The sequence below is a fragment of the Lissotriton vulgaris genome, chromosome 8 (genome assembly GCF_964263255.1).
Source record: "Lissotriton vulgaris chromosome 8, aLisVul1.2, whole genome shotgun sequence".
NCBI lineage: Eukaryota > Metazoa > Chordata > Amphibia > Caudata > Salamandridae > Lissotriton > Lissotriton vulgaris.
The window spans coordinates 41,917,066-41,941,759 of record NC_141696.1 but is presented as its reverse complement, the minus strand read 5'-3'; the positions used below and the strand labels follow the sequence as shown (position 1 = coordinate 41,941,759).

Sequence of the window (24,694 nt, the reverse complement as noted above, 5' to 3'; positions counted from 1 at the left end):
CGTCGCATCAATGGCGCCATCTTATCGCATCGCACCAGACTGTTGCATCGCTTTGAGGCGCCATCTTGCTGCATCGCAACCAGTCTGCAGCCCGAGAACCTACGCACCACCTCCTCTCCGGTAAAGATCAAGACGCATCCTATACTCTGTGCAAGCATTGGGGCGCGATGCATCGTCTCCCCGAAGCAAGGAACCGACGCAGCTCCAACGCTGCAAGCCTTTTGTTTATTTAGCGTTACACATCCCGGTACTTTTGTGAGAACTGGGTTGCATTTATCATCAACTTGAACTAAGTTAATCCTACCATCTTTAAGTCAATTTTGAGTACAGTATTGTGGATTTTTGGCGTTTGTGGTCTTGTGTTAAGCCTATATAAAGAATCCTTATTTTTATAAAACCTGTGTGTTGTCCATCTGTAGTGTTTTCACTGTATTACTGTATGTGTTCACAAATGCTTAACACACTGCTACCAAGGGGGTGAGCAGGGGTTATCCAGTAGTGTAATCCCCTTTCCCTGACTTAGAAGCAAGGGGCCTTATTTGGTCAATGGTACCTACCTCTGCCAACTAGAGACCCCCAGTTCTACCATGCCCGCTTCTGTAAAGAATTTATCGACCTGTGCTAGGTCTTTTGGAGTGTCTGATCTATATATGAATAGTAGTGCTTCCTTGCATGATCTGATCTCGTGTTGCATAAGGATAAGCCTCAGATACCTAGGTATCTTTTGTGATAGGCTTTCACAGCAGCATACGATGTGGGCAGCTGATTCAGAGTGGTAATTGCAGAGCTTATATTGTTCCTGTGTCACTGCACACTTGCTCCAGTGTTCCCTATACTCCCTAATGGGTATAGTCAGTAACCTAAATGATAAAATGTTCTTAAATGCATGCTTTCCAATTGTGGCTCTTAAATATGGTTGGCAAAGAGAGGTTTTGTGGGATGTTGCAAGCTCCTCAGCACCTCTAATGATCCTTGCCTTGATTAGATCTGGATCCCTCAAGGTTTTCTTAGTTTTAGTTGTGCCTTGCTAATTAGGAGAGCCGTCAGTAATGTTAGATCCAGATTTAATGTTGAAGCGGCTAGTTCCAAAAACTTCACACAGGCACTTGACTTGTCTGAGAACATTGCCATGAGGGCACTCCTCAAAGAATCAGGATCTGCCCTGCTCACCTGGAAGTAATAGTGAATTATATATTTTTTGCATGCTACATCCATGCTTGCGAGATTGAATTCCAGGCGTATTAAAGTACGCTGTATGTGCTTTGGCATGCTGAATACCTTTTTGTATGATGATGTGTGGTTTCGCTCTAGTACCTCTGTCAGCCTTACAGGGTAGGCGAGATGGCAGTAAATTAGTGTTGGTACGAGTTTGGCACCAATTACTCTTCGTATTCCCTGTGCCGCTTGGCCGTTTAGCATATGGTTGAGACGAGGTAGAGCATACATGGTCTTTGCTGCTTTGGCTCCTAAAGCCCTTGTCTGCAGCGTGCGTTTCCCTGAGTCCATAAGCCAAACTCCAAGGTAATTATACTTGGAGTCTGTGTCGACCTTTAGTGGTCCAAGGTTTTATTTGAGTTCGCGTTTTAAAGGACATCGGCCGAAAATCAGGACTTTTGTTTTCCCGCATTTGCATGGCGGGCATTGCAATTATTATACTTGTGTAATATGTCCAGGGCCCTCCTCAATCTTATTTGTGTCTGATCCATCAAGGCCAAGTCATCCGCATAATGTATTATTGGAAATATTTTCCATCCTAACAATGGTGGAAATGTTCTCCCTTTTAGTAGCTCTGCCCCTATATCGGCTAGTACAGGTTGAATAAGATTGGGGTGAGTATGCACCCCGCTTTAAATCTATGTTACTGGAAAATCTGTCTGGTGACGAGTGATTGATCCTCACCCATATATCCATGTATAAGGCCGCAATTGCTGCAAGCATTTGTTTTGGAATGCCGCATTCTGCCAGTTTTTTCCGCAGGATGTTACGGTCAACGCCCTCAAAGGCCGCACTGTATTTGACAAAGCAGGCGTATAATGGAGTGTTTCTTTCACGCACCTTTGAGCCCAGGTAGGCAAGAGTGATGATGTTGTCAAGAGTTGATGCGTTGGGCCTGAATCCTGCCTGATAGGGTGGTATGATTTTATTGTGAGTAATCCAGCGTTCTTCCAGGTGCAGACGGATCCCTTTTTAGGACAAATTTGTGACTCACAGAGTATTACCTTTTGCAAAAAGTACTTTTCAGACTCAACTAAATGTGAATTTGTTTTACACAATCCTCTGTTTATGTAACTCTCAGCCCTGGGTGGAGCTATTAGGCATTTCCTCATGAAGTCCCTTTTAACCATATGTGACCTCTTGCAGGAGACGCAGCTTGGAGAAGCACTGGCCTTTACCTCTACCCAAAGCAGAAAGCATCCATCGAATTCCCATCATCAGCCATCGGAAAAAAGCTGAAGGTAAGACCCGCTTGTCATGGAAAGAGTTGCCATTGGCTGCTAACTCAATTGTGGGGTCTGTGAAAGGCATATCGTGTCCCTACTAGGTTAGGCAATGCCCCAGAACATCAAATCTAGAAGATTAATGCATAGAAATATTGAGGAAAAAATATTGAATTCAAAATACCAGAAGGTAAGTAGAGATGTTCTATACCTAAATCCTCATATAGACATACAGACAGATGGACAGCCAGACAGATAGATAGATAGATAGATACCTTACCAATATATATCTTTAAGGTACTAAGAAGTGGAGTTATGAATAGTAAGTGTAAACTTCCCTATATGGACTGACCTTTCGACATGTTGTCCCTGAATTTTCTGCCCATGATACTCTTGTATATTGAAATTATTAGCCTTAATATTTATTAGTACAATCCTAGGTTGGATAAACCAGTAAGCAGTACACCAAACTGATATTAGGATACTCTTCTGATAGAAGAGTCTTGGATTCACATGACTGCGTGAAGCACAGTGGAGTTATCATAATCTATGTGCGGTCTGATGACCCATACTCATGGCTGTTCATGTGAATGTGAAACTTCCCTATTCACACACCATGACTTATTCTCTTCACCAATTATGTGCACCCCAGCCACTCTGCCTTAATATATCTGTGGCATAATCTGTGGGTAATATGTCTTGGGGCATTTTTAACTGTGTAGATTGACGCCTTACGCCATTTGACTGTTTTGGACGAGATTACTTCGTCCTGGGCTTAGTCACTTGGCTCTCACCCCCGGCGCAGCCGATTGCAGCGCTGACGCCGGCTGGTGAAACGCGAAGCCGCCATCTTGGGGGGAGGCAGGGTAGCGCTCCAGCTTTTGGACGCCTCCCACCCTCCTCCAGGAATGGATTTAAAGAAGGGGCACTCCCGTCCGCGCAGCGGACGGGCGCAGTGGGCCGTCCGTCCGGGCCCGCGCCCAGCGCCGGTCCCCCTGCCTCTCTCACTCCGAAAATCACTTGGACCAATACACAGCTCCTTCAATTCAGGCAAAGTATCTGCTATCCAGATGTCTGCTGCTGCCCATCTACATTAGAGGCCCTCCCCTATAACTGCTCCTTGTGTAGGTTCGCCATTGCTCCTCATTGTAATCGGCGCCCTCCTTCAGTGAAGGTCACTAAACCCCTACCGTATCCCACTTTAAAGGCTGCCCTAGTTAATTGTCGCTCCCTACCGTGTCATGTCAATGAGATATGGCTATCTATTGATACGCAGGGATGGGATATCCTATTCCTTACCGAAACCTGGCTTAAAGATACCTCCAGACCTGATATTCTTCTAGCCACTCCTTCTGGTTACCGATTGGTAGGCATCAATCGTGAAAATAATAAAACTGGAGGGGGCTTGGCAGTGATTTTAAAATCACACCTCAAACTAACTACTAAGAAGCTCACTAATTTAGGACTTATTGAAGCCATGTACTTTACTATCCTGGACTCAGCTGCTATTATATTAGCTGGTATCCTGGTATATAATCCCCCTACTGCCTCCTCTTCCTCACTCACTAGCTTGCTACAAATTATAGCGGATCTCTCCCTAAAACATGCTTATTTTACGGTGTTAGGAGATTTTAACTTACATGTCGACAACCCTTCCTGCTCTCAGGCGTCGCTCCTAATTGATACCTTACAAGGATTAACCCTGCATCAATTGGTTGAAGGCCCGACACATATGGCGGGTCATACCCTTGATCTCATATTTACGAATCACCCTGGTATTATCTCGCTTCCTGCATTGCCCCTTACCTGGTCTGATCACTTTCTCCTCCCTTTTGAAATCACCATTCCCTCCCTGTCTCTCCCCTCTTCCTTGAACAGAGAGAATGGACGTAAATGGCCGAAAATAACCTGTGCCACCTTAGATCCCCACTTCTCTTACCAGCTCAATCCCTCCTTAGATCTTAATGAGGAAGTTACCAGATATAACTCAGCGCTTACTACTGCACTTGATATCATTTCTCCTTTGGCTCCTATTTCTTCTGCCAGATCCCGCCCCTCCGCCCCCTGTTTTTCCCCCGAGTTACGGGAGGAAAAAAGTCGATGCAAACGACTTGAACGTTTATGGCGACAGTCCTACGATCCAGTGGCCAAATCACTATATAAGTCAGCTCTGAACAAATTTCAAAAGCTAAAGCGGTCTACAATGAGAGGTTATTTCTCACAGTTAATTAAAAAAGTTGAGAATTCCATCAAAACTCTCTTCAAGATTGTGAAGGATTTTGTTAATCCTCCTACTCTGAAGGCCCAGAGCTCTCCTAGTCAGACCCTTTGCAATGGACTCTCTGATTTTTTTCAAGATAAAATCATTAAGCTGTCCTCTTCATTTCAATCAACCTTATCCTCCCCTTTGACCACTGAGCCTGACACTCTGAAATGTTCATTGAATTCTTTTGATGAAATTATGCCTGACATAGCTGTCAAATTACTTCATCAGGTAACCTCGGGGTCACCATTAGATCCAGTCCCCGCTAAAGTGATGGGAAATCTTGCTCCAATCCTAACCAACCCTCTCCTCTCTATTTGGAACGCCTCCTTAATTAGAGGGCAGTTCCCCACATTGTGGAAACAGGCCATGCTGGTCCCCATTCTAAAAAAGACGGATGCAGATCCCTCACAATTTTCCAACTACCGGCCAATATCTCTCCTTCCCAAACCGGCAAAACTTCTGGAAAAGGTAGTTCAGAGGCAACTGTCTCACTACCTAGAAATAAATAAGCTGCTGCATGACTCCCAGTCCGGCTTTAGAACTGGCTTTAGCACAGAAACTGCTCTGCTAGAGGTATCGGAGACGATTCGAGAGTGTGTGGACAGGGGAGAGGAGGCTATGCTGGTCCTCCTCGACCTGTCCGCTGCTTTCGATACGGTGTCTCATGAAATATTACTGGATCGCCTGCAGCAGCTGGGTATTGGAGGCACTGTATTGACCTGGATCAGTTTGTTCCTTACTGGGAGGACACAGAGAGTTCTTCTGCGGCCCTTTGTATCAGAAGATAAACCTCTCCTGTGCGGTGTGCCTCAAGGCTCGGCCTTGAGCCCTTTGTTGTTTAATGTTTATTTAGGCCCTCTTGCCAGAGTGGTTGAGTCGTGGGGGGTCAGGGTGGTCTCTTACGCTGATGATACACAGCTTATTTTTTCTTTTAGAGACCACTCTGATCACCACTTCTCTAACTTCCGCAACTGCCTGGGCAATATTTGCTCCTGGATGGCTGCAAACCATCTGGTTCTAAACGCTGACAAAACGGAGGTCTTATTTTTTAAACAAAAATCTGCCCCCCCTACCACCCTATGGTGGCCTGCTGTTCTGAATCCGCCTCCTATACCAGTTCAGTCTGCCCGCAATCTGGGTTTTCTTTTTGATAACACTCTGTCCTGTAAAGCCCAGATCAACAAGGTGACATCCGCCTGCTTTGGCAAACTGCGCATGATCAGGAAGATTTTTCCTTTCCTCCCTTTAGACTCTCGCAAGACTGTTGTCCATGCCCTGATCACGTCGCATTTAGACTATGCCAATAGTCTTTATGCAGGCGCCCCTCTCTACCTTGTTGAAAGGTTACAAGTGATCCAAAATGAAGTCGCCAGATTAATTGGAAATATTCCCTACCGCCATTCTGTTGCGGCTTATCGGAAAGAACTGCACTGGCTTCCCATCTCCAGACGTATCCAGTTTAAAATCCTGATCCTGGCCTTTCGTGCCATCAATGGCTCTGGTCCTGCCTACCTGAGTACTAGACTTAAACTTTCCCGCTCAGTCAGAACATTAAGATCTAACAGCCTACGTCTCCTGGTGGTGCCCAGATTTCGACGCGCCAGGTGCGGTGGCAGAACGTTTGGAGTGGCTGCTGCCAAATACTGGAACTGCCTCCCAGTAGACCTCAGGTTTATCGACTCAGAGCAAGTGTTCCGTCGTAAACTTAAGACATGGCTGTTCACTCTCCCTTAAACTCTCTCTCCCTTTTTCCTACCTGCTTCGGTCCTTCCCCCTCTGATTGACAAGTATTCTGTAGCGCTGGGACACCCCCTTTGGGGGTAGCTGTGCGCTCTATAAGCTTCTTAATAAATAAATAAATAAATAAATCCATTGGTACATATGTGATTGCTACACAATGGCAAAATGTCTTCATATGTTGTGTTATGACAATTTGTGCAGCGCACAGCTACTCAGAAGAGTGTCCCGGCACTAAAGACTTACAGCACCAGCTTAAAACCTAATCGGATAGTTTAAAAGCAAAGTTTTCAGATTCTTTATTAATAAAGAGAGATCACTGGTTAGGCATAGTTATCTCAGTAGTTTGTTCAAGTTGAGGGGCCCCAAATAAGAAAAAGAACTGCTGCCCATTCTACGTTGGTGGATCTGAGAGACTTTTTCCAGAATGCAAAGTGCGTGCCGGAATATATTCATAAATCCTCTCTCTAAGGTATCCTGCTCCTGAATCATGCAAGGCCTCATGCACTAGGCCCATGGCCTTAAATTGTGTCCTCTTTTTCACAGGCAGCCAGTGAAGGGCTTTCAGAAGAGCGGACATGTGGGACCGAGGGGGGAGTTTAAAGAGAAGTCTGGCCGCCGAGTTTTGCACCACCTGAAGTCTGCTCAGAAAGTACTCTGGGAGACCGAGATGAAAGGGTGGTTCCATAATCCAGACTTGTGGTGATCAGAGCCTGGATTACCTTTTTTTCTGTCCGACTCAGACAGGAGAGGTAGTAATCTTTTCTGCATCCGTAGTATGCCGAAACAGGAACTGATCAGCGCTTGTATCTGACGTTGGAAGGAAAGAGTACTGTCAAATTTGATACCCAGATTCCTAACAGAACTTTGTAGGGAGCCTGGCTGCAGAACAGCCTTAGGCTAGCAAGATCTCTAAAGGTTAGGGGAAGCAGCCCGAGTATCTTAATCTCAGTCTTGTCCAATTTGCATTTCAGCTGGTATCGGGCCAACCACTGAGACATAGTAGAGAGGCAGAATGTGATGAGCTCCCCATCTAGCTCCTCTCCCCTACCACAGGTGAAGAGAAGCTGAGTATCGTCAGTGTATGAGCTTACTTTTGCGCCCATCGACTCTGCCAATGTCGCCGAAGGTGTGGGGTAGACATTGAACAGTGTGGGGCTCAGTGCTGATCAATGGGGTACGCTCAGCATCAGAGTTCTGACTTGAGATGAAAATGGAGGCAGCCAAACTTCTTGGCTTCGGTTGCCCAGAAAAGAGGAAGGCCATTTTATGGCAGTGTTTCTGATCCATATTGCCTAGAGGTGTTCGGGTAGTATTTGATGGGGAACGTTGTCAAAGGCCACAGATATGTCCAACATGATCAGGATGATCTTGCCGCGCTTATCAAGGGTGCTTCTGACATGCTCCACTACTTCCAAAAGCACTGTCTCTGTACTGAAGTATGGTCAGAAGAATGATTGACTGAAACGTAACACTTTCTTTTCCTCAGGAAATTGAGACAGCTGGCGATTACCTGCTTTTTCCAGTATTTTCGCAAAGGCGGAGAGGAGGGAGATGGGTTTATAACTTAGCGGCTGTTTCGAGGCAGCCATGGGTTTCTTCAAAAGAAGAAGCACTTTTGCCCTTTTCCAGTGTGCAGGGACCATGTCAGTTGACAGCGAGGTGTTCAATATATTATTCAATATTGGATTGATAGTCTGGGCGGCCTTAATCAACAAGTTAATGGGGCAAGGATCAGATGGGGAGCCCTACTTCAGGTTTCTGATAGCTGTTAGTGTCATCTCGAGGGATAGTGGGTCAAAACTGGCTAGAGTGGAACTTCTCATGTGAGAAATGGACATATGCAGGAGAGCAAAAAGAGTCGGGCCAGACTGTACATTGTTGGGAATGTCGGCATGCATGGTAGCAATATTTTTGTAAAAGAATAATTCTAGCTCCTTCCACCACTCAGCTGTCCGTTGACAGTCGCCTGATGTGACCTCAGGTTTAAAAAAGGATTTACTTATTACCCGCCTCCGCAAACTTTGTTTGAAGAAGGCCTTTTTAGCTAGCAAAAACCATAACTTGAAAGTTTATTATTGCTAGTTTATAGGCCGCTTTATCCTCTAGCTTGAAATTACGTCTCCATACCCTTTCCAGTTGTTTACACTGTTTTTTACATGATCTAAGGCCATCATTTAACCACGAGGCCATCAGTTTCGTCCTTGCTAAAGGTCGCCTCGTAATAGGGGCTAACTCATTGATGGTTCCTAAAATCCATCCATCCAGGGATGCGGCATCCTCTTCAAGAGAGCCGGGCAAAGCTGTTGTGTTTGTTAGCACGTCTTGCATCAGGACACTTTGCTTTACTTTGTGGTAGACTAGGTAAGGGTCCTGGGTATTATCCTAGGGAGGCGGCCCGACAAGTGTACAAGGCCACGTGAATGAGATATGGAGGTGGTCAGACCATGCAAGAGGGGATGGCAGCAGCACCTCCAGATCCACATTTGGAAACACCTGGTCTAATGTATGCCCTGCTTGGTGAGTCGACCCAAAAACCTGTTGCTTGAGTGAGAAGGCTCTCATAGTATCTAAGAGTGCCCAATCCTCCTGCTCTGAGGAGTTGTGCAAATGGACATTAAAATCTCCCAGGGCTATGAAATGAGCATACCTCATGGTCCAAGGGGCTAAGGATTTGCCTATTGAATTCAGGCATGGGCCGGCCTGGCCAGGGGGCCAATAGAGGAGGGCCCCTGCCAGAGACTGATGGGGAGTTTGGGACAGGCAAAAGCCTAATGCCTCTGCCTTCTCAGGTCCATCATGTGGAAAGGATGTAGATTTGTATTCCTTTTTGTACACTAATGCTATCCCGCACCCTCTACCTGTTTAACGGTCCTTCATCAGGACTCTGTAATTCATAGGGATTGATGTGGCTAACGTAGGGTTGGTCGTATCAAAGAGCCAAGTTTCTGCGAGGAATGAGGCATCCAATTTTCCATCGTTTAGTATGTCAAACACCTGAAGTTCATGTTTCTGGAGAGACCTCACATTTATTACAGCTGAAGAGAACTATTTTGATTTCCTGCTGGACTTACCAGGAGAGGGGGAGGCTCTGTTGTTTTCTAACATGTTAGGGGTCCATGCACAGTCAGGACAAGCATACTTTTCAATAAACTTAAAAGGAGAGCAATGCGGAGCGAATTTCATAATGGTGGCCAAACTGTGCAGAGTTGAGCTATTATAAAAGGTGATGAGCCTACCCTCTAGAAGAGAGCTGGCATAGTGGATGGCGCTGGAAGCTTTCCTGGCGCTGGACGCTTCCGGGATGATGACAGCCACAGGCAGGCTTGCTTTTGGGGCGCCCGCTGCGCGCGTCTGCTCCGTGGCTCTATTTATCAACATGAGGGCCAGACGACTAGAGTGCGCACTAACCAAAATGGCACCTCTAGAATGTCCAGGCCCAGAAGAGGAATCCAGAAAATTCCCTCCACTTCCCACAACAAGGATTTCAATCTCCCTTTAAATTAAAAAGTTGTCTGACTGTTTAAAATGTTAAAATGCTCCACTGAGAACCCAAAGTGCAACATCAAATGTATACAATTTTAGAAAGAGTGATACCGAAAGCTTCACAGCATCCACAGCACTATTTATCCACATGTGGGTTGGATGACTAGAGTGCACACTAACTCATGGAGTCTCTATTGAAAAATAATGTAATCCCTTGACAAAAATTAAAGCCATGCCACGTTCCACGTGCTGACTGCACCTGCCTCATCTTATAGGTGCAGATTGGATGCCAATCAGATGACCTCAGTACTAAAGATGAACTCTTTCGCCCATCGGTAGTCATCAGGATCTACGAGGTTAAGAGCGAGAAGATGACCATCTCCAACCTGTGGGGCGGCCTCATCTATATTCTGGTGCCAGCCAGCTGCGCGCTTGGACCTTTATCAGTCACCATAAAAGGGGCGGTGCGAGCACCCTTCTACAAGCATGGTGTGTATGAAGCTCATAACTTGAGTAGAACACAGGGCATAGACACTGTTACTATGATAAACTAATGAAGCAATTTGTGGGCTGATTACTTTATGTTTGCTACCAGGAGGAACTGATTCATGTAGGTTGATTTTGAGGGGTGAGATTGTGGATTTAGGGAGACTTGTCAAAAGGCATTTCCACTGTCTATATGTGAGAGCTCCAAAGCTATGAAGTCCTCTGCAGGGATGAAGTTTTTCCTTTTGTGTAGGTCATGTGGTTGGTATTTGTGTGGTTTTGGTAAATTATTGATATGATCAATGGAATTCATGGAGCTGTCAACTGGAAATACTAGAGATCCGGCTGCTGGTATTCAATGGGCTTCTTAAGGCGACTAATACATTTTGAACAGGTGGGTGGGATTTCAGGAAGCAAGGAGAATGAATCATCATAGAGTTCAGTTTCAGAGAGAAGGATAATGTCTAATTGATAATCTGTTGAGGAAGACTTTCCGGTTGCTTACGTTTGAGGGATTATAATCTCTTAGGTGAAACTGAGACTCATCAGCATATCAGTGAAATGCAATATTCGATTTGTGAATCATTTCTGGTGTGGTCTCCATCCAAGGGCTACATCGATGCAGGGGAGAGACGATCCTGGTGCTACACAATAGTTTAAGGTGTAGTTTGATGACTCAAAGGAGTCAAGCTTAAGGAGTTGTATTCTAGCAGACTGTAGTGTCTGCAACTAATCGAGGGCTGATCCTCCTATTCCTCTTCTGGGCAAGAAGATGTTCATCAAGGTTGTGTGGTTTACAGTGTTGAATGCTGCCCGCAGGGATCACCTTCGTCCAGGATTTCGAGGATATCCTCAATATGGTGTGGAGAGTGTATGATTCCAGGCTGTTTCAGCCAGAATCTGGAAATAATTGTATTCAGGAGCTCACTCCTAGTTCTACATGTAGTGAGTTGCAAGGTTACCAGTTTGACATCTTTAGTAGAAGGATAACTGTCCTCTCCAGTAAGATCTCTTCCACTGATGACGTTACTGTTTTGAGGTGTGCGGCCCAGCCCAGGTTTTGATCAATAATTCTGGAAGATGCTCTTCTCCATGCCTTCATGGGTTTGGGGCTACATAATCTTATAGAGCTCTTCAATTTTAAGAGGCTAGAAAAGGATGACCATTAGGTTGCAGATATTTCAAATATAGGCGTCAGATATTTCCAATATAAGGGGTTGGCAAAGGCTTTGGTTTGAATATTTGTGCATCGTCTTGATTTCTATTATAAAGAATTCCGCTATTTTCTCTGCCTTGACTTTCAATCTTTGAATCTTAGGTTGTTTGATAGGTTGGAGCAGAGCCTAATGGTTTGGAATAGGAGTCTAGGCCTGATATCTGCTTCTCTGATCATGTTTCTGATGACCAAGGTATTTTTCACCTTGAGAACTTTGTGCCCTATCTAGAGTTTACAGCATGGGATGCCCTGTCACAAACGTGGCAGACGCCCAGTCTGCCTTAGTGCATAATAGCCTATTGCACTTTTAAAATGGCAAACAGGATATCCGTCACTTTTTGACGAAGTATCCTATCTGCCAAACTCTCAGTAAGACACCAAAGCCCAGATTACAAATTGGCCTGTTAATTCCGTCCCGTGCATATATCAATATCTATGCACAGGACAGAATTATGAGTTTGATTTTATTTATTGCATCCGATATTTATCAGATGTGTTAAATAACCCAGCATTCCTTAAATCTCAGCAGTCAAACACTGCCAAAATCTGACAGGGGACATGTGTACAGTATTGACCCTACCATGAGGATTTTGGTGTGTTTACCCCATTGCTGCTAGGCCTCCCCATGCGAAGCCTTTTTTGGCTACGTGGGGTAGTTTGCAAATAGGCCCCTGAAACTTTTTGACCACATAAGGTATCCACGCCAAATGTGTGTCCTTTTCTTCCAACATCATTGGAATTCCAAAGGTGCCCTGGGTTTGTGGATTCCCCTGGAGGGGGCCCAGAAATTAGCCAAAATACAGCTAAATTTCATTTATTTATTTTTTTAAATGGGAGAAAAGGGCACAGATAAAAGCATCTGTTTTTGTCCCCTGTAAATGGTATCAACAAAGGGGTTGTTGTGCTGAAATCACCATCTTCTTAGCTTTCAGGGACAAGCAGACTTTTGTCAGTAAACCAAAATTATTGACACAGTTTTGGCATTTTTCTGGGACATAGCCTATTTTTTCAATTTTTTTGCTTTCAACCTCCTTCCAGTTAATGGTAGAAATGGGTATGAAAGAAATAATGGATTCTGGAAAGCTATACATTTTAGAAAGGTAGAAAAAATTCCGAATTCAGCAAGGGGTCATTTGTGTAGATCTTTTAAGGTTTCTTTATAGAAACTAACAGTTGAATATAGGAAAACTTGAAAATTAGTTGAAAAAACTGCCATTTGTGTCAATGATTTCACCTGTAAATTTATGGCAGCTATTTATAAACAATATACTGTTACATCTGCTGGAACTTTATGGTTGTGGGGATATATAGGACTATTAGGTTCACCAAGAACCCGACGAACCCAGAGCCAATATCTGAGCAGCATCTTGCAATGGTTTTTTATTATGTACCGGGTATATAGCATTTAATTTGGGAAAATATATACATGGAAAAATCGGTATGAAAGACACCTATGTATTTATGGAATTGTAACAAAATGTAGAGTTTAGAAAAAGCAGATATTTGCACATTTCCGAAATTGTGAGTGCCCATACTAGCATGAGAAATATCGGTCATTTTTCAAAATGACTTCTTTTTTAAACATTGTCTTTTGTTTGGAAGGCAGAAATGCATCAAAAATCAATAGGTAATGACAGTTGCTATACAATTCTTTGTTACCCTAAGTCTCCCGATAAAAATGGTACCTCACTTGTGTGGGTAGGCCTAGTGCCCAAGACAGGAAACAGCTGAAAATGCACACTTTATTTTTACACTGAAAACTGACCCTTTTTTGCACAGTGCCTAGCTGTAGATTTTGGACCCTAGCTCTGCTGGCACCTAGGGAAACCTAGCAAACCTATGCATTTTTAAAAACTAGACACACAGGGAAATCCAGGATGGGGTGACGACTGGCTTTCACCAGGTTCTATTACCCAGAATCCCTTGCAAACCTAAACATTTGTAAAATATCCCACATTTTCCTCACATTTCTGTGGTGGAAAGATCTGAACCCCGCATTCCCCAAAGTCTTCAGAGAACAATTGTACCTCACTTGTGAAGGCAGGCCTATTTCCCGCGACAGGAAACGGCCCAAAACGCAACGTGGACACACCACATTTTCTCAGTGAAAATTGACCCTTTTTTTGCAAAATGCCTAGCTGTAGATTCTGAACCCTAACTCTGCCAGCACCTAGAGAAACCTGGCAAACCTATACATTTTTCAAAACTAGACACCCAGGGGAATCCAGGATGGGGTGACTTAACTGGTTCTCACCAGGTTCTGTTACACAGAATCAATTGCAAACCTAAACATTTGTAAAAGAAACAAACATTTTCTTCACATTTCTGTGGTGGAAAGTTCTGGAATCTGCGTGGATCCACAAAATTCTACCCACCCTGCATTTCTCAAAGTCTTCTGAGAAAAAAGGTACCTCACTTGTGTGGGTAGGCCTAGTGCCCGCAACAGGAAATGGCCCAAAATGCAACGTGGACACACCACATATTCACAGTGAAAACTTGCGCTTTCTTTTGCAAAGTGACTAGCTGTAGATTTTGAACCCTATCTCTGCCAGCCCCTTGGGAAACCTAGCAATACTATACATTTTTGTGAACTAGACACCAAGGGGAATCCAGGATGGGGTGATGTGACTGGCTCTCACCAGGGTCTGTTACCCAGAATCCCTTGCAAACCTCAACATTTGTAAAAAAATAAAAACATTTTCCTCACATTTCTGTGGTGGAAAATTCTGAAATCTGTGTGGATACACACAATTCTACCTACCTCTCATTCCCCAAAGTCTTCAGAGAAAAATGAGCACCGAAGGCTTTAAACACCAAAATGTGCATGTTATTTCCCAATAACTTACTCCATGATATTGTTATTTAGCTGGTGTGATAAATAACACCTTTTCTTGCGATCGGGCCCTTAGTGTCAATAAATAATTAGGAGTGCATGGATACTTCAAAATGGGTCGTTTACTAGATTTTTTTCTGCACAGATTTTCACCATTTCTTTAACATAACATGTTTATTTGGAAATCGCAGGTTCACCCAGAAGGATATCTTGGCACTGAATAACATATGTTCATTGTTACCCAACGGCACTCATTTTTATCAACCTCAGAAGGATGAAAGGCTGAGTGGACCCACCGGGATTTGAACTTGTGACCATGAGGTCAAACACAGGCCCCTACGGTAGACGCATTAGTCCACCAAGCCACCGGACCATGCAGATGATTTTCCTTGACTGAAAAAATTACACAAAAGCTAGCCTGGCATTCAGGGGCAGTTGTGGGACCTCAGCTTTTACACAGTTGTTTTTGCTTATGTTCAGAGGTTAAGTTGATAGGGTATATAGAGACAACTCACATCTTTACCTTGCTGCTGGTTAGCTCTGGTGTTCTGATTGAACAAGTACATAAACATCATATTTGATTCTGCTGCAGGAGAAACAACTGACTCTGCCTGGCTGGACACTGTCCGGCACTATCCTGCCCCTTGGGCAGAGTTTGCTACTGAGAACATCATCTTCACCGTCACTGCGGAGAAGGCCAAAGCAGTGGAGAAGCCCAGCGCCCTCATGTCCATGTGGGACCGCATGATGGAAGCGATTGCCGAGCTGGCCACCATCCCTTTCCCCTTCCAGAGGCCAGAGAGAATTGTGGAGGATGTCCAAATACTGCTCCCAGGTACTTCTCTCCTACACACTACCATATCCAATTTTGTCACAAGTGGTACCAGTGGTAGGACTGGTGCATGCCACACACCCTGGCCAGTGTAGAGTTCACCCTGACTTTTTGAGTGTTCAATATTTACTCGGCACTTGCAATCACAGCACATTCCAGGGTCTGAAGTTTACTCTGTAATCAATTATCTGAAAGATGGCATCAGAAGATTCATCAGATTTAGATCAAAATATCAAATAAAATAACATTGCTCCAGCCGCAAAGATCAAGCTTTACTTCACACTCTGTGGGGCAGGGGCAGTCACTATTTTGAGGTTTTCAAGAATATGTTCAATTATTTCCAAGTATAAAATGGGCTTCCCCCCAAATATACGTATTACATATTACAGTAATATATATGCCTATCCTGACCAGGCCTCTGCGGGTGCAAAGAGTCAGTACTTGGCTGGGAGCAATACTTTGAGATCTATTCCCACAGGCAGCATGGAAGGCTTGGTTGTCATGCTAATAGATGGAGACCTTCTGTTGTTTGAGTCTCACAAATCATTTCTCCATCCTTGCTTTTTACAGCAGCCCTGTCTGCTCTAGGCCAAGCCTTTTATCCAATCTCACAGTTCATCCACTACTTCCAGGTAGATCAGCACGTCTAAGAGTCAGATCCGCTCTTCGTTTCATTCTTGTGTGTGACAGGGACTGGTCAATGGGATCTCAGAGAGGTGGCAAACTCCTTGCACACAACTCCAGTGCATTACTGTCTCACACATAGTCCATACTTCTTCTAAGACTTCAGTGCACAGTCCCACTGCAGATCAGTCGGGGAGTCAATTTTTCCACTCAATGTCCCCCGAATGCTCCTTAGTCGAGTATGGGGAAGCCGATGATGCGCCTTGTCACACTGTGCGCGCGAGGACTCTCCCTCCTGGTGGATTCTGTCCTACCATCATACAAGAGCTTGGAGTGTACAATGTAGGTTTAATAAATATATTTCTATCTGCTGCTTTTACACCAACTACTCGTAGCATTTCAGTGACTGATTTTCTATCCCTGCACTTCCATTCTGTTTTGTTCCATGTGAAGCCTTGGATCTAGCCCCATGGCTCCTGATTCTGACACCCTATGCACATGACCTCCAAGACTGTAAAAGTACTATATTACCAGTTAAGATGTGGTTGCCTCACAAAAGGCAAAAGTGGAAAAATGCTACCAAGACGGTCGCAACACTGCGCACTATCCACACATGGTCACAAAGTGTTCTATCCACCTTTACTATCATTATTTTTATTATCATTACGTTTTTGGATATGTGGAGTACATTGGTTCCTTCTATATGTTCTACACATGGCTGCTTTATAGCATTGGTAATTTCTGATCACAATACCATCATTTAACCACGGACTTTTATGTACTTACGTGCAACTTTCTGCTGTTTTTTCCTCTCGCTGCGTATTAACGCAATTATGTTAAGTGATATATGTTCATTGTTTTCTTTGTAGATTTTCCCCTGAAGAAGGGACTCTCAGGTCCCGAAATGCATCGGGCCCACGTTTAATTTTTTTTTCGTAAACAATTGAATATCTGTCTCTTTGTAAATGTTCTCAAGATACATGTATAAGGAATTCATGCTTTTGATTTCTATGCGAATGCAACTAAAAAATGATATCAATGTAAAAAAATGTTTTGGGGATTTCAACAATTACCTGTAAAGATTTACATTTACAAGTATATTTGCTATTCTTGTGATTCATTTTTGATATAGGGTTGTTAAATTGTATTCAATGACCTAGAGGGTCACTTTGTGACCATTTGTGGATAGTGCGCTATGTTGCAACCGTCTTGGTAGCATTTTTCCACTTTTGTCTATTGACCCCTGTTAGACAGCGAGGGTTACACTGCTGCACCAATTTTGTTAAGATTGTTTATTTGTTATCAATATTTGATTACCTTTTGAGTACCTTTAATTGGTGTGCGCTTCCAACCCCACTTCTTGCCTCACAAAAGGCATACAAGACCTCATGGTGCTTGGGTTGTGGCCACAGCAGGACATAATCAGTCCAAAGGCCTGGAGAAGCCTCTCTCACAAAACCAGCCTCAGGATTGTATGAAGGGCATTCAGTGAATGATGTCTCCATGTATGTGACAAACAGAGCTTCAAAGAACTGCTCCTCAGACTAAGGAGTGATGACCCCAAGAGAGGAGGGTTTGTGGGGCAGATGTGTCAATGGAGTTCATTTCTTAAGTTTCAAGAGGTCACTCGAGAGTCTAAGCTGTGATGCAATCAGACATATATGTTGAAGCTTTGTGCACCAGGGCATCAGATTGGCACATCTCCTTGACGTGATAATGCCAGGCTCATTGCTAAAATTCCACCAACTTTAGGAATATGTTTGGCAGCTGACCCTTGCCATAACAGAGCCTCCCTGGGAAAGCTCTATATCCCAATCAGGTATCACCTATTCACACATATAGTTTGAGGTGTCAGAGAACTTGCACTGGAGCCTACTTAGCAGGGCCTGGTACACTAGGGCCCATATTTAGAAAGGTTTTGCGTCAGGTTTGTGTTACTATTTTAACGCAGACTCAACGAGGTATCTATTTTTGGATTTACAAACCAACGCCAATTCGTATTAGCGTTTGTTTGTTAGAAAAAGCCATCCAAACTTGTGAAAAGGGGCATTCCATGAATGGTACATGGCCTTCACATGCAACCACATGTTTTATAATGCGAATCCCTATCTACCAAAGATAGAAGACAGGGTTTTGCGCCAAAAATTAACATCACTTGAAACAGGCATTATAATGAGAAATGCTTTCACTTCTCTATTCTTTTCCAACTTTGCATCTGTCCTGCACTGTATAGAAAACATACAAAGTAGGACAAGTTTTAAATTCAGTCTAAGCATAGTATTGTGTACTGGAAGGGCATACAAAACCAATGCTGGACTCAGGCACATGCCTTTGCCCTATGGTGCAAAAGTGTGTGTTTGTTGCTTGGCAGCAAACTTCTGCATCGGCGCTGGGGAGAGGGGAGGACAGTGCCATTTCTCTCTAGAAATGGTGCTCTCCAGCTCTCTCCTAACCACACAATGCAGCGCAGCAACTTTGGTGGCTCAATTGTGTGACTTTTTCGTAAATTTGAGCCCAGGAAAAGAAAAACCAGCAGCATCAGTTAAAAAATTGGGTAAAAAGTGGTGTGGGCTCATCCTGTAAAAATGTTTCCTAACATAAATAGACAATTTCCTAGTGATAACTGGGGGGCCTTATTTGCAAGAACGTAACGCAGCACGGTGCTACAAGCCATTTTTCTGCTCCGTGCTGCGTTACTTTCAGAGCACAGGAATGCATTATATCTACAACAATTTGGCAGATCCCTGTGCTCTCCCCTGCGCTGGCGCACAATTGGCTGCCTTGCGCTGATGCAGACACCCTTGCGCCCTGGTGCAAGGGTGCCTTTGTTCTGGGATAATAGTTCATAAGAGGTGTTTTCCACTTTCTATGTGTGCTGCATAATGTAGCACACACAGAATGAGGAAACAACTTGGAGAAATGAAAACATTTCTGTTAGTTGCTCCGCTCTACGACTCCCCTAAGGAGGCGTAGCATTCTGACGCATTCCCAGGTTGACGATTTCTTGTAAATCTGGGAATGTATCAGGTTCCATGGGTGTTGTGTGGAAACACGTTGACATTGCGGCTCGAGCCGGAGAGTACGGCCCTATCCTGATAGTACGGTCCGGGTGCGGAGTTTCCAGCCAGACTGCGGATGTAAATTTAGGAGTCGTAAGTGATTTCTGTGAATAAAAAAATTCGTAAGTGCCTTCTGTGGATACCAGAAGTTATGAGTTTAGGATTTTGTTTCAGATTAGTTCTATGAATCGGCCCCTATGCCTTATTCACAAGGTAGCGCTAAGACACTGAACGTGGCTTAATGCTACCTTGTGAATAAGGCCCCCTTTCGCGCAATACTTAGCGTGAAAGGGGTGGGTAATGGGTGTTGTGGTGGGAATCCACCGCAACACCCATTGATTTTGACGCTGCCCCATATTTACAAGGGCAGCGTAAACATGGGGCAGTGCCAAAATAAAGACCAAGGAAAACCTTTGCCTTAAACAAGCGCAATGAGGAGAAATGTTTCATTTCTCCTCGTTTTTTCTGTTTCTATGTGTGCTGCAGCACACATAGAAGCAGCAAAAGGCCTTTGATTGTTTATGTGCAGGAAGGTGACCCTTCCGGTACATAAACAATCGAGTTAAAAAAATGACGTTTTGCAGCTTCCATGTGTGCTGCATTAAGCAAGGTTGCTTATGAGCAGGAAGGGAGACTATGATGCAAGGGTGCCTGCGTTGGTTCTAGGCTGTTAAATTTAGCCCCAGCACAGGGCAGAATGCAGGGCTGCACCATATTGTTGTAAATATGGCGCAGCCCTGAATTTCAGAGCGCTCAGTGTTATGCCAAGGAGGTTAACGCCATGCTCTGCCACTTCATAGTAAATATTCCCCCTGATGTGCTAACGGGGCAGAGCGCTACATCATACCTTATCAGGGTCACTCAGTCAAAAGGAACCAGGAGTTATAAAGAGTAGGGAGAACCTACTTTATCCAAGCCACAGACTGGCCTTTCTGATTCCAAGCTGGTCTGTGAGGACTTCACCCCCTGTCTTTACATAGAGCTACTTCCAAGAGTTATTAATACTAATTAAGACTAAGAATTAGGATTATTTGGTTTAGTATTAATGTGTGAAACACCCTGTGTGTTCAGCTACGGTATCCTCAAACCAGTTGTTCATGTGCAGTGTTTGGATGGGTCTTCTGCAGGATGAGGTAAAAGTCATCTTTTGGCTTCTCATTTCAGGCTACATGCATTCTGGATATCCCATCATGGGTCTCGCAGAAAGCTGTAAAGATTTCCTCAAAGTAGAGTCAAATACTGCAGGAAACTGGGGTCCCATTCACGAGTTGGGGCACAATCGGCAAGTCTGGAAGTGGGACCTCAGTCCTTACACCAAAGAGTCCACCTGCAACCTTTGGTCCGTCTACGTGAGCGAGAAGGTGCTGAAGGTCTCGCGGAGCAAAGCTCACACGAACCTTGAGCCACAAGCAAGAGAGAAGACCATCAAGAACTACATCCATAAAGGGGCCAAGCTCGAGGACTGGAATTTCTGGGCGGCTCTGGAGACATATCTGCAGGTGAGCGTTGGCGGGAAATGGGTGAAATCATATGGGTTCTGCAGTCTGTGGAGGTCTCATCTCCAGAATAACCCTCTGGGTAATCTTCCATATCCATGACTTTACACTCCCTGAAACCTGGCACACAGTTCTTTTTATCACAAATGCAGAATCCATGTTTTGGCAAACTCAAACCATTAAACTGACATGCATTCCCTCTTGAAAAAGATACCAAGTTGCCCAGCAGGGACAATATTTGAAACTACTGAATAAACAAACAAATGAGGGGCATCGCCCATTTTTATCACAGGAGAAACAGATGTATTTCATCTAACCTGTTAATCACAAAAATGCAATTCATTTATCACTTCATCATGGCCATCTAGCATATGCAAATGATTCACTTTTGCTTTTCGAGTAGGTGAGTAACTCTGTGATAAGTCAAGTAGTGACCTTTGCCTTCACAGTGGTAAGTGGTGCAACACCGCTCGCAATTATGCATGCAATCTGACTGAGACTCTGAAGCCCAATGTGGGTTCCAGAAATGAAATCCATTTGTTCTTTTCAGCATCATTCAGAGTGCATGACGCAAACGCAACAGTTCACTCCTGACTGTTCACAATTTGGCTTAAAACCGTGCCAAGACCCTTGGCACTAGCATCAACCGTGACAATACATTTCTCACCATGGGTACACGGTTTAAAAGCAAAAGCAGTTATAATTAATTTTTTGACTGAAAAAAAACCATTCTGACATTCATCAGACCAGACATACTTAGTATTTTTTTTTAAAAGATTTCTCAATGGTTTAGCAATGACAGCGTAGCCCTGAACGAATCTTGCATAATATTCACTTAAGCCCAGAAAGGCTCTAAGTGAATCCTTGTCAGTAGGAATGGGTGCATCATTAATTTCTTTCAGTAACGAAACCTTAGGTTTAATACCTTCTTTAGAAATATTATGCCCCAAATAGTTGACTTCTTGAGACATAAACTTACATTTGTCAATGTTGATAGTCATTCCTTGTGGTCCCAATTTACTCACGACCTTCTCTAACAAGGTTACGTGTTGCTCTAAACTCTCTGTGTGAATTAAAATGTCAGCCTGGAATGCCTGTATACCCTTTTCATCACCAAATAGTTGATCCATTAATCTTTGAAATACACTGGCAGTGGATTCCAAACCCAATGGCATACGCTGGTACATGTATACACAAACAGGTGTCACACATGTAGTAAGAGGTTGAGAATCTTCAGATAAGAGAATTTGATGGTACGCTGAGCGCAGATCAATGGTTAAAAAATATTTGCTTCCACCTAATTTGGCAAGCATCTCATGGATTCTAGGGAGGGGATGACAGTCAACCAGGATATTTCTATTAAGAACTCTCAAATCCTCACATAGGCGTATATCGCCAGAACTTTTGCGTGCCACGACCGCAGCAGAAATCCATTCTGCAGAGTCTACTTGCTTAATAATACCTTGGGAAAGCATATCATCTAATACTTTTTTAAGATCATTCCTAGCAGAAAGTAGAACAGGTCTCACTTTTTGTTTTACAGGAGTAGCATTGCTTTTCAATTTAATAGTATGTTGAACATTTTTAACCATTTTTTTTTAAAACATCCGGAAATTTAGAACCCAGGTCCTGTACCAACCCTTCATGTGTGTTGGCTTCTTGTTCCGTTAACGCTGGCATATCACCCAAAATAACTGGTTCGGTGTGCCCAGGTCTGAGAATAATTCCTAGTTTAGCCAGATCTTGCCATCCAAGTATATCATGTCCATTAACTGCAACATACATTTTAGTATAGATATTCTTTCCTTTAAATAGGATGTTGTCATCAAAATAACCCTTCATGATTATATCATACTCACCAAATGCTTTAGGATTTATGGTAGTAGACTTCAAAAGTTTCCCAGACCAAAACCTAATAAACGTGTCTTCAGCTAGAATGGTAATAGGAGACCCTGAACCGGCCATAATGCAAAGGTTAATCACACCAATTAGAACTTCACAAATGGGACCTTTACACCTTTTTTCACAATCACCCAAAGCATTAACCTTAACAGATAATGAAATAATACTGATTGATTCGGCAATAATGTCATTCTCAACATCAAGTTGACTAACTTTACATTTGTTTTGATAGAATTACATATAGTGTAAAAATGTCCAATTTTTCTACAATTGTTGAACCTTTTTCCTTGAGCTGGACAATTCGGATAATTGCCCAAATGAAAGTTTAAACCACACATATAGCATGCACCTCCAACCCTCTTTTCACTAGTTTTCTTAGGTATGTTCTTATGTGAAATCAAATTAACATCAGAATCATTGACATTAGACACAGTTACTTTCACATTATCTGAAGAAGTTGAAGTTGAAGATTCAGTTACAATATTGGATGATACAACTGAACGCTCAATACTTCTGGCAATATCCATGAATTCATCTAGAGATTGATTTTTTGGCATGTTAAAATATGTTCGTGAATCTTCTTATTGAAACAATTAAACACTAATTGATCAGGTAAAGCAGTATCTAAATAATTTCCAAATACACATTTTGAAGCTAAAACATGTAATACTGCTAAATAATCCTCAATAGACTCTTCAGCCATCTGTTTACGTTTAAAAGACTTGTGTCTCTCAACCATAACAGATGGTTCATCTACATATTGTTTGCCAATGAGTGCTAAAGCTTCCTTAAAAACATCCCAAGTTTTATCTCCAGAAGGTGCTGGAAAATCTGGTAAATTGTCAAAAATGTCTTGTCCCTCACTGCCTAAATGGTTGAATAACAAGGCTTTTTTTCTTGAAGGTGAAAATTTGCTGGCATCAATAGCTTCGAGGTAATTTTCGAATACTCTAAACCATTTATGTCAAGGTGTTAATGGTTTACCAGCGATCTCCAGAAATGGAGGTGGTTGCATAACAGTATTAGCTGTAGCCATGTCACAAAGTAAAGGGTGCTTATCACATAATATACTATAAGCACAATGTCAAAAGAATTGAAATAAATAAAATATTACTTGTGGATCTTGAAGTGAAGAGCAGAAAACTGTTGAGTATTTGTACCAAAATGAGTGCATTCACGTTGAAAACTGTTGAAATAAACTCTTCCAAATTTAATTGACAAGAGATGGGTAAAGATGGCCGCCGAACGTGCTCAACGTGCTGTTTAAAGTGAGTGGAGCTTGTTGTAGAAAAGATAAGTGACGTAATGACGTGCACATTTAGATTCCTGCTCGCATGCGGAAAAAGTAATGCACAATGCAAGTGCGGCAGTCAGCAAAGAGTGAACAACTCAAGCGCTGATGAGGTAAGCACGAGAATGTTTTTTGAAAGATGCAGTAGTGCAAGGAATCGCTCGTTACAGTTTTAAACAGCAACAAGCCGGTTGAGCTCAACAAGTAGCGTCAAGAATAAAATGCACATTACCACAATACTGCACAGCAAGACGCACAGTAGGAGTATCCATGTTGATTCAAAGGTCTTAATCTCCTTTGAATTTCTTGTAAATGTCTGCTGTAGATCGGTGGGTCCAATCAATAGATAAAAAGCATTGCCATAAAATGTAGTATGTATGAAATAATGGAAACCATGCAGAATGCAGGAAAACTCAAGTTTCAGTTTATTCCATCCACAGGACCCACGACCTCCAGCCAAAGCAGCAGAGTATCTAATGGGCTAAAGTTCTAATAGACAAGAAAACTACAACAATCTACATTCTAAATATGACCACATCACTTAAAGAAATGCACACATTTATTATAATACATAACCACATATTACAGTGGGCCATCATCTTGAACTGGCATCTCTTCTGCAGCGGGAGCCAGTGTAGTAGCTTGAGGTGGGGTGTGATGTAGGGCCTTCTGGGGAGATCAAGGATGGGTCTTGCCGCTCAGCTTTGGAACGCTGTGAATTGAATAATGTAGAAACGATCTCACCTGGCAACTTAACAAACCTTAAATCTTCCTTTAGCACTAAACCATCCTCCATGGACATTGACTAATTCAAGAAGGGTAGGCAATCAGCAAAATATGTTCCGTGTTCTGCTGGCAATCCATCAGAAACAAATAATTAGAGTCCTTAATTAAAAAGGGAGGCCCAGTCTCTCCTGTCTAACAGTGACAGCCCTAACATGAGTCAAACTCCATTGACTGCCAGTCTGGATGTGATCAATACAGCCCAGTCTATCCTCACTTCTTCTGTCTCCTTTAAAGGCTGAGCG

At 43.2% G+C, this 24,694-nt stretch overlaps 1 protein-coding gene across 1 annotated transcript in view; it reads left to right on the top strand.

Annotated features, from left to right (window-relative positions):
* LOC147693346 (TRPM8 channel-associated factor homolog) overlaps nucleotides 1–24,694 on the top strand; it is a 143,796-nt gene that overhangs the window by 93,104 nt on the left and 25,998 nt on the right. The window contains exons 4-7 of the mRNA XM_086933677.1: nucleotides 2,362–2,456; nucleotides 10,203–10,416; nucleotides 15,055–15,297; nucleotides 20,142–20,476. Of these exons, the coding sequence (XP_086789803.1) occupies nucleotides 2,362–2,456; nucleotides 10,203–10,416; nucleotides 15,055–15,297; nucleotides 20,142–20,476 (887 nt within the window). The remainder of the gene's footprint in view (nucleotides 1–2,361; nucleotides 2,457–10,202; nucleotides 10,417–15,054; nucleotides 15,298–20,141; nucleotides 20,477–24,694) is intronic.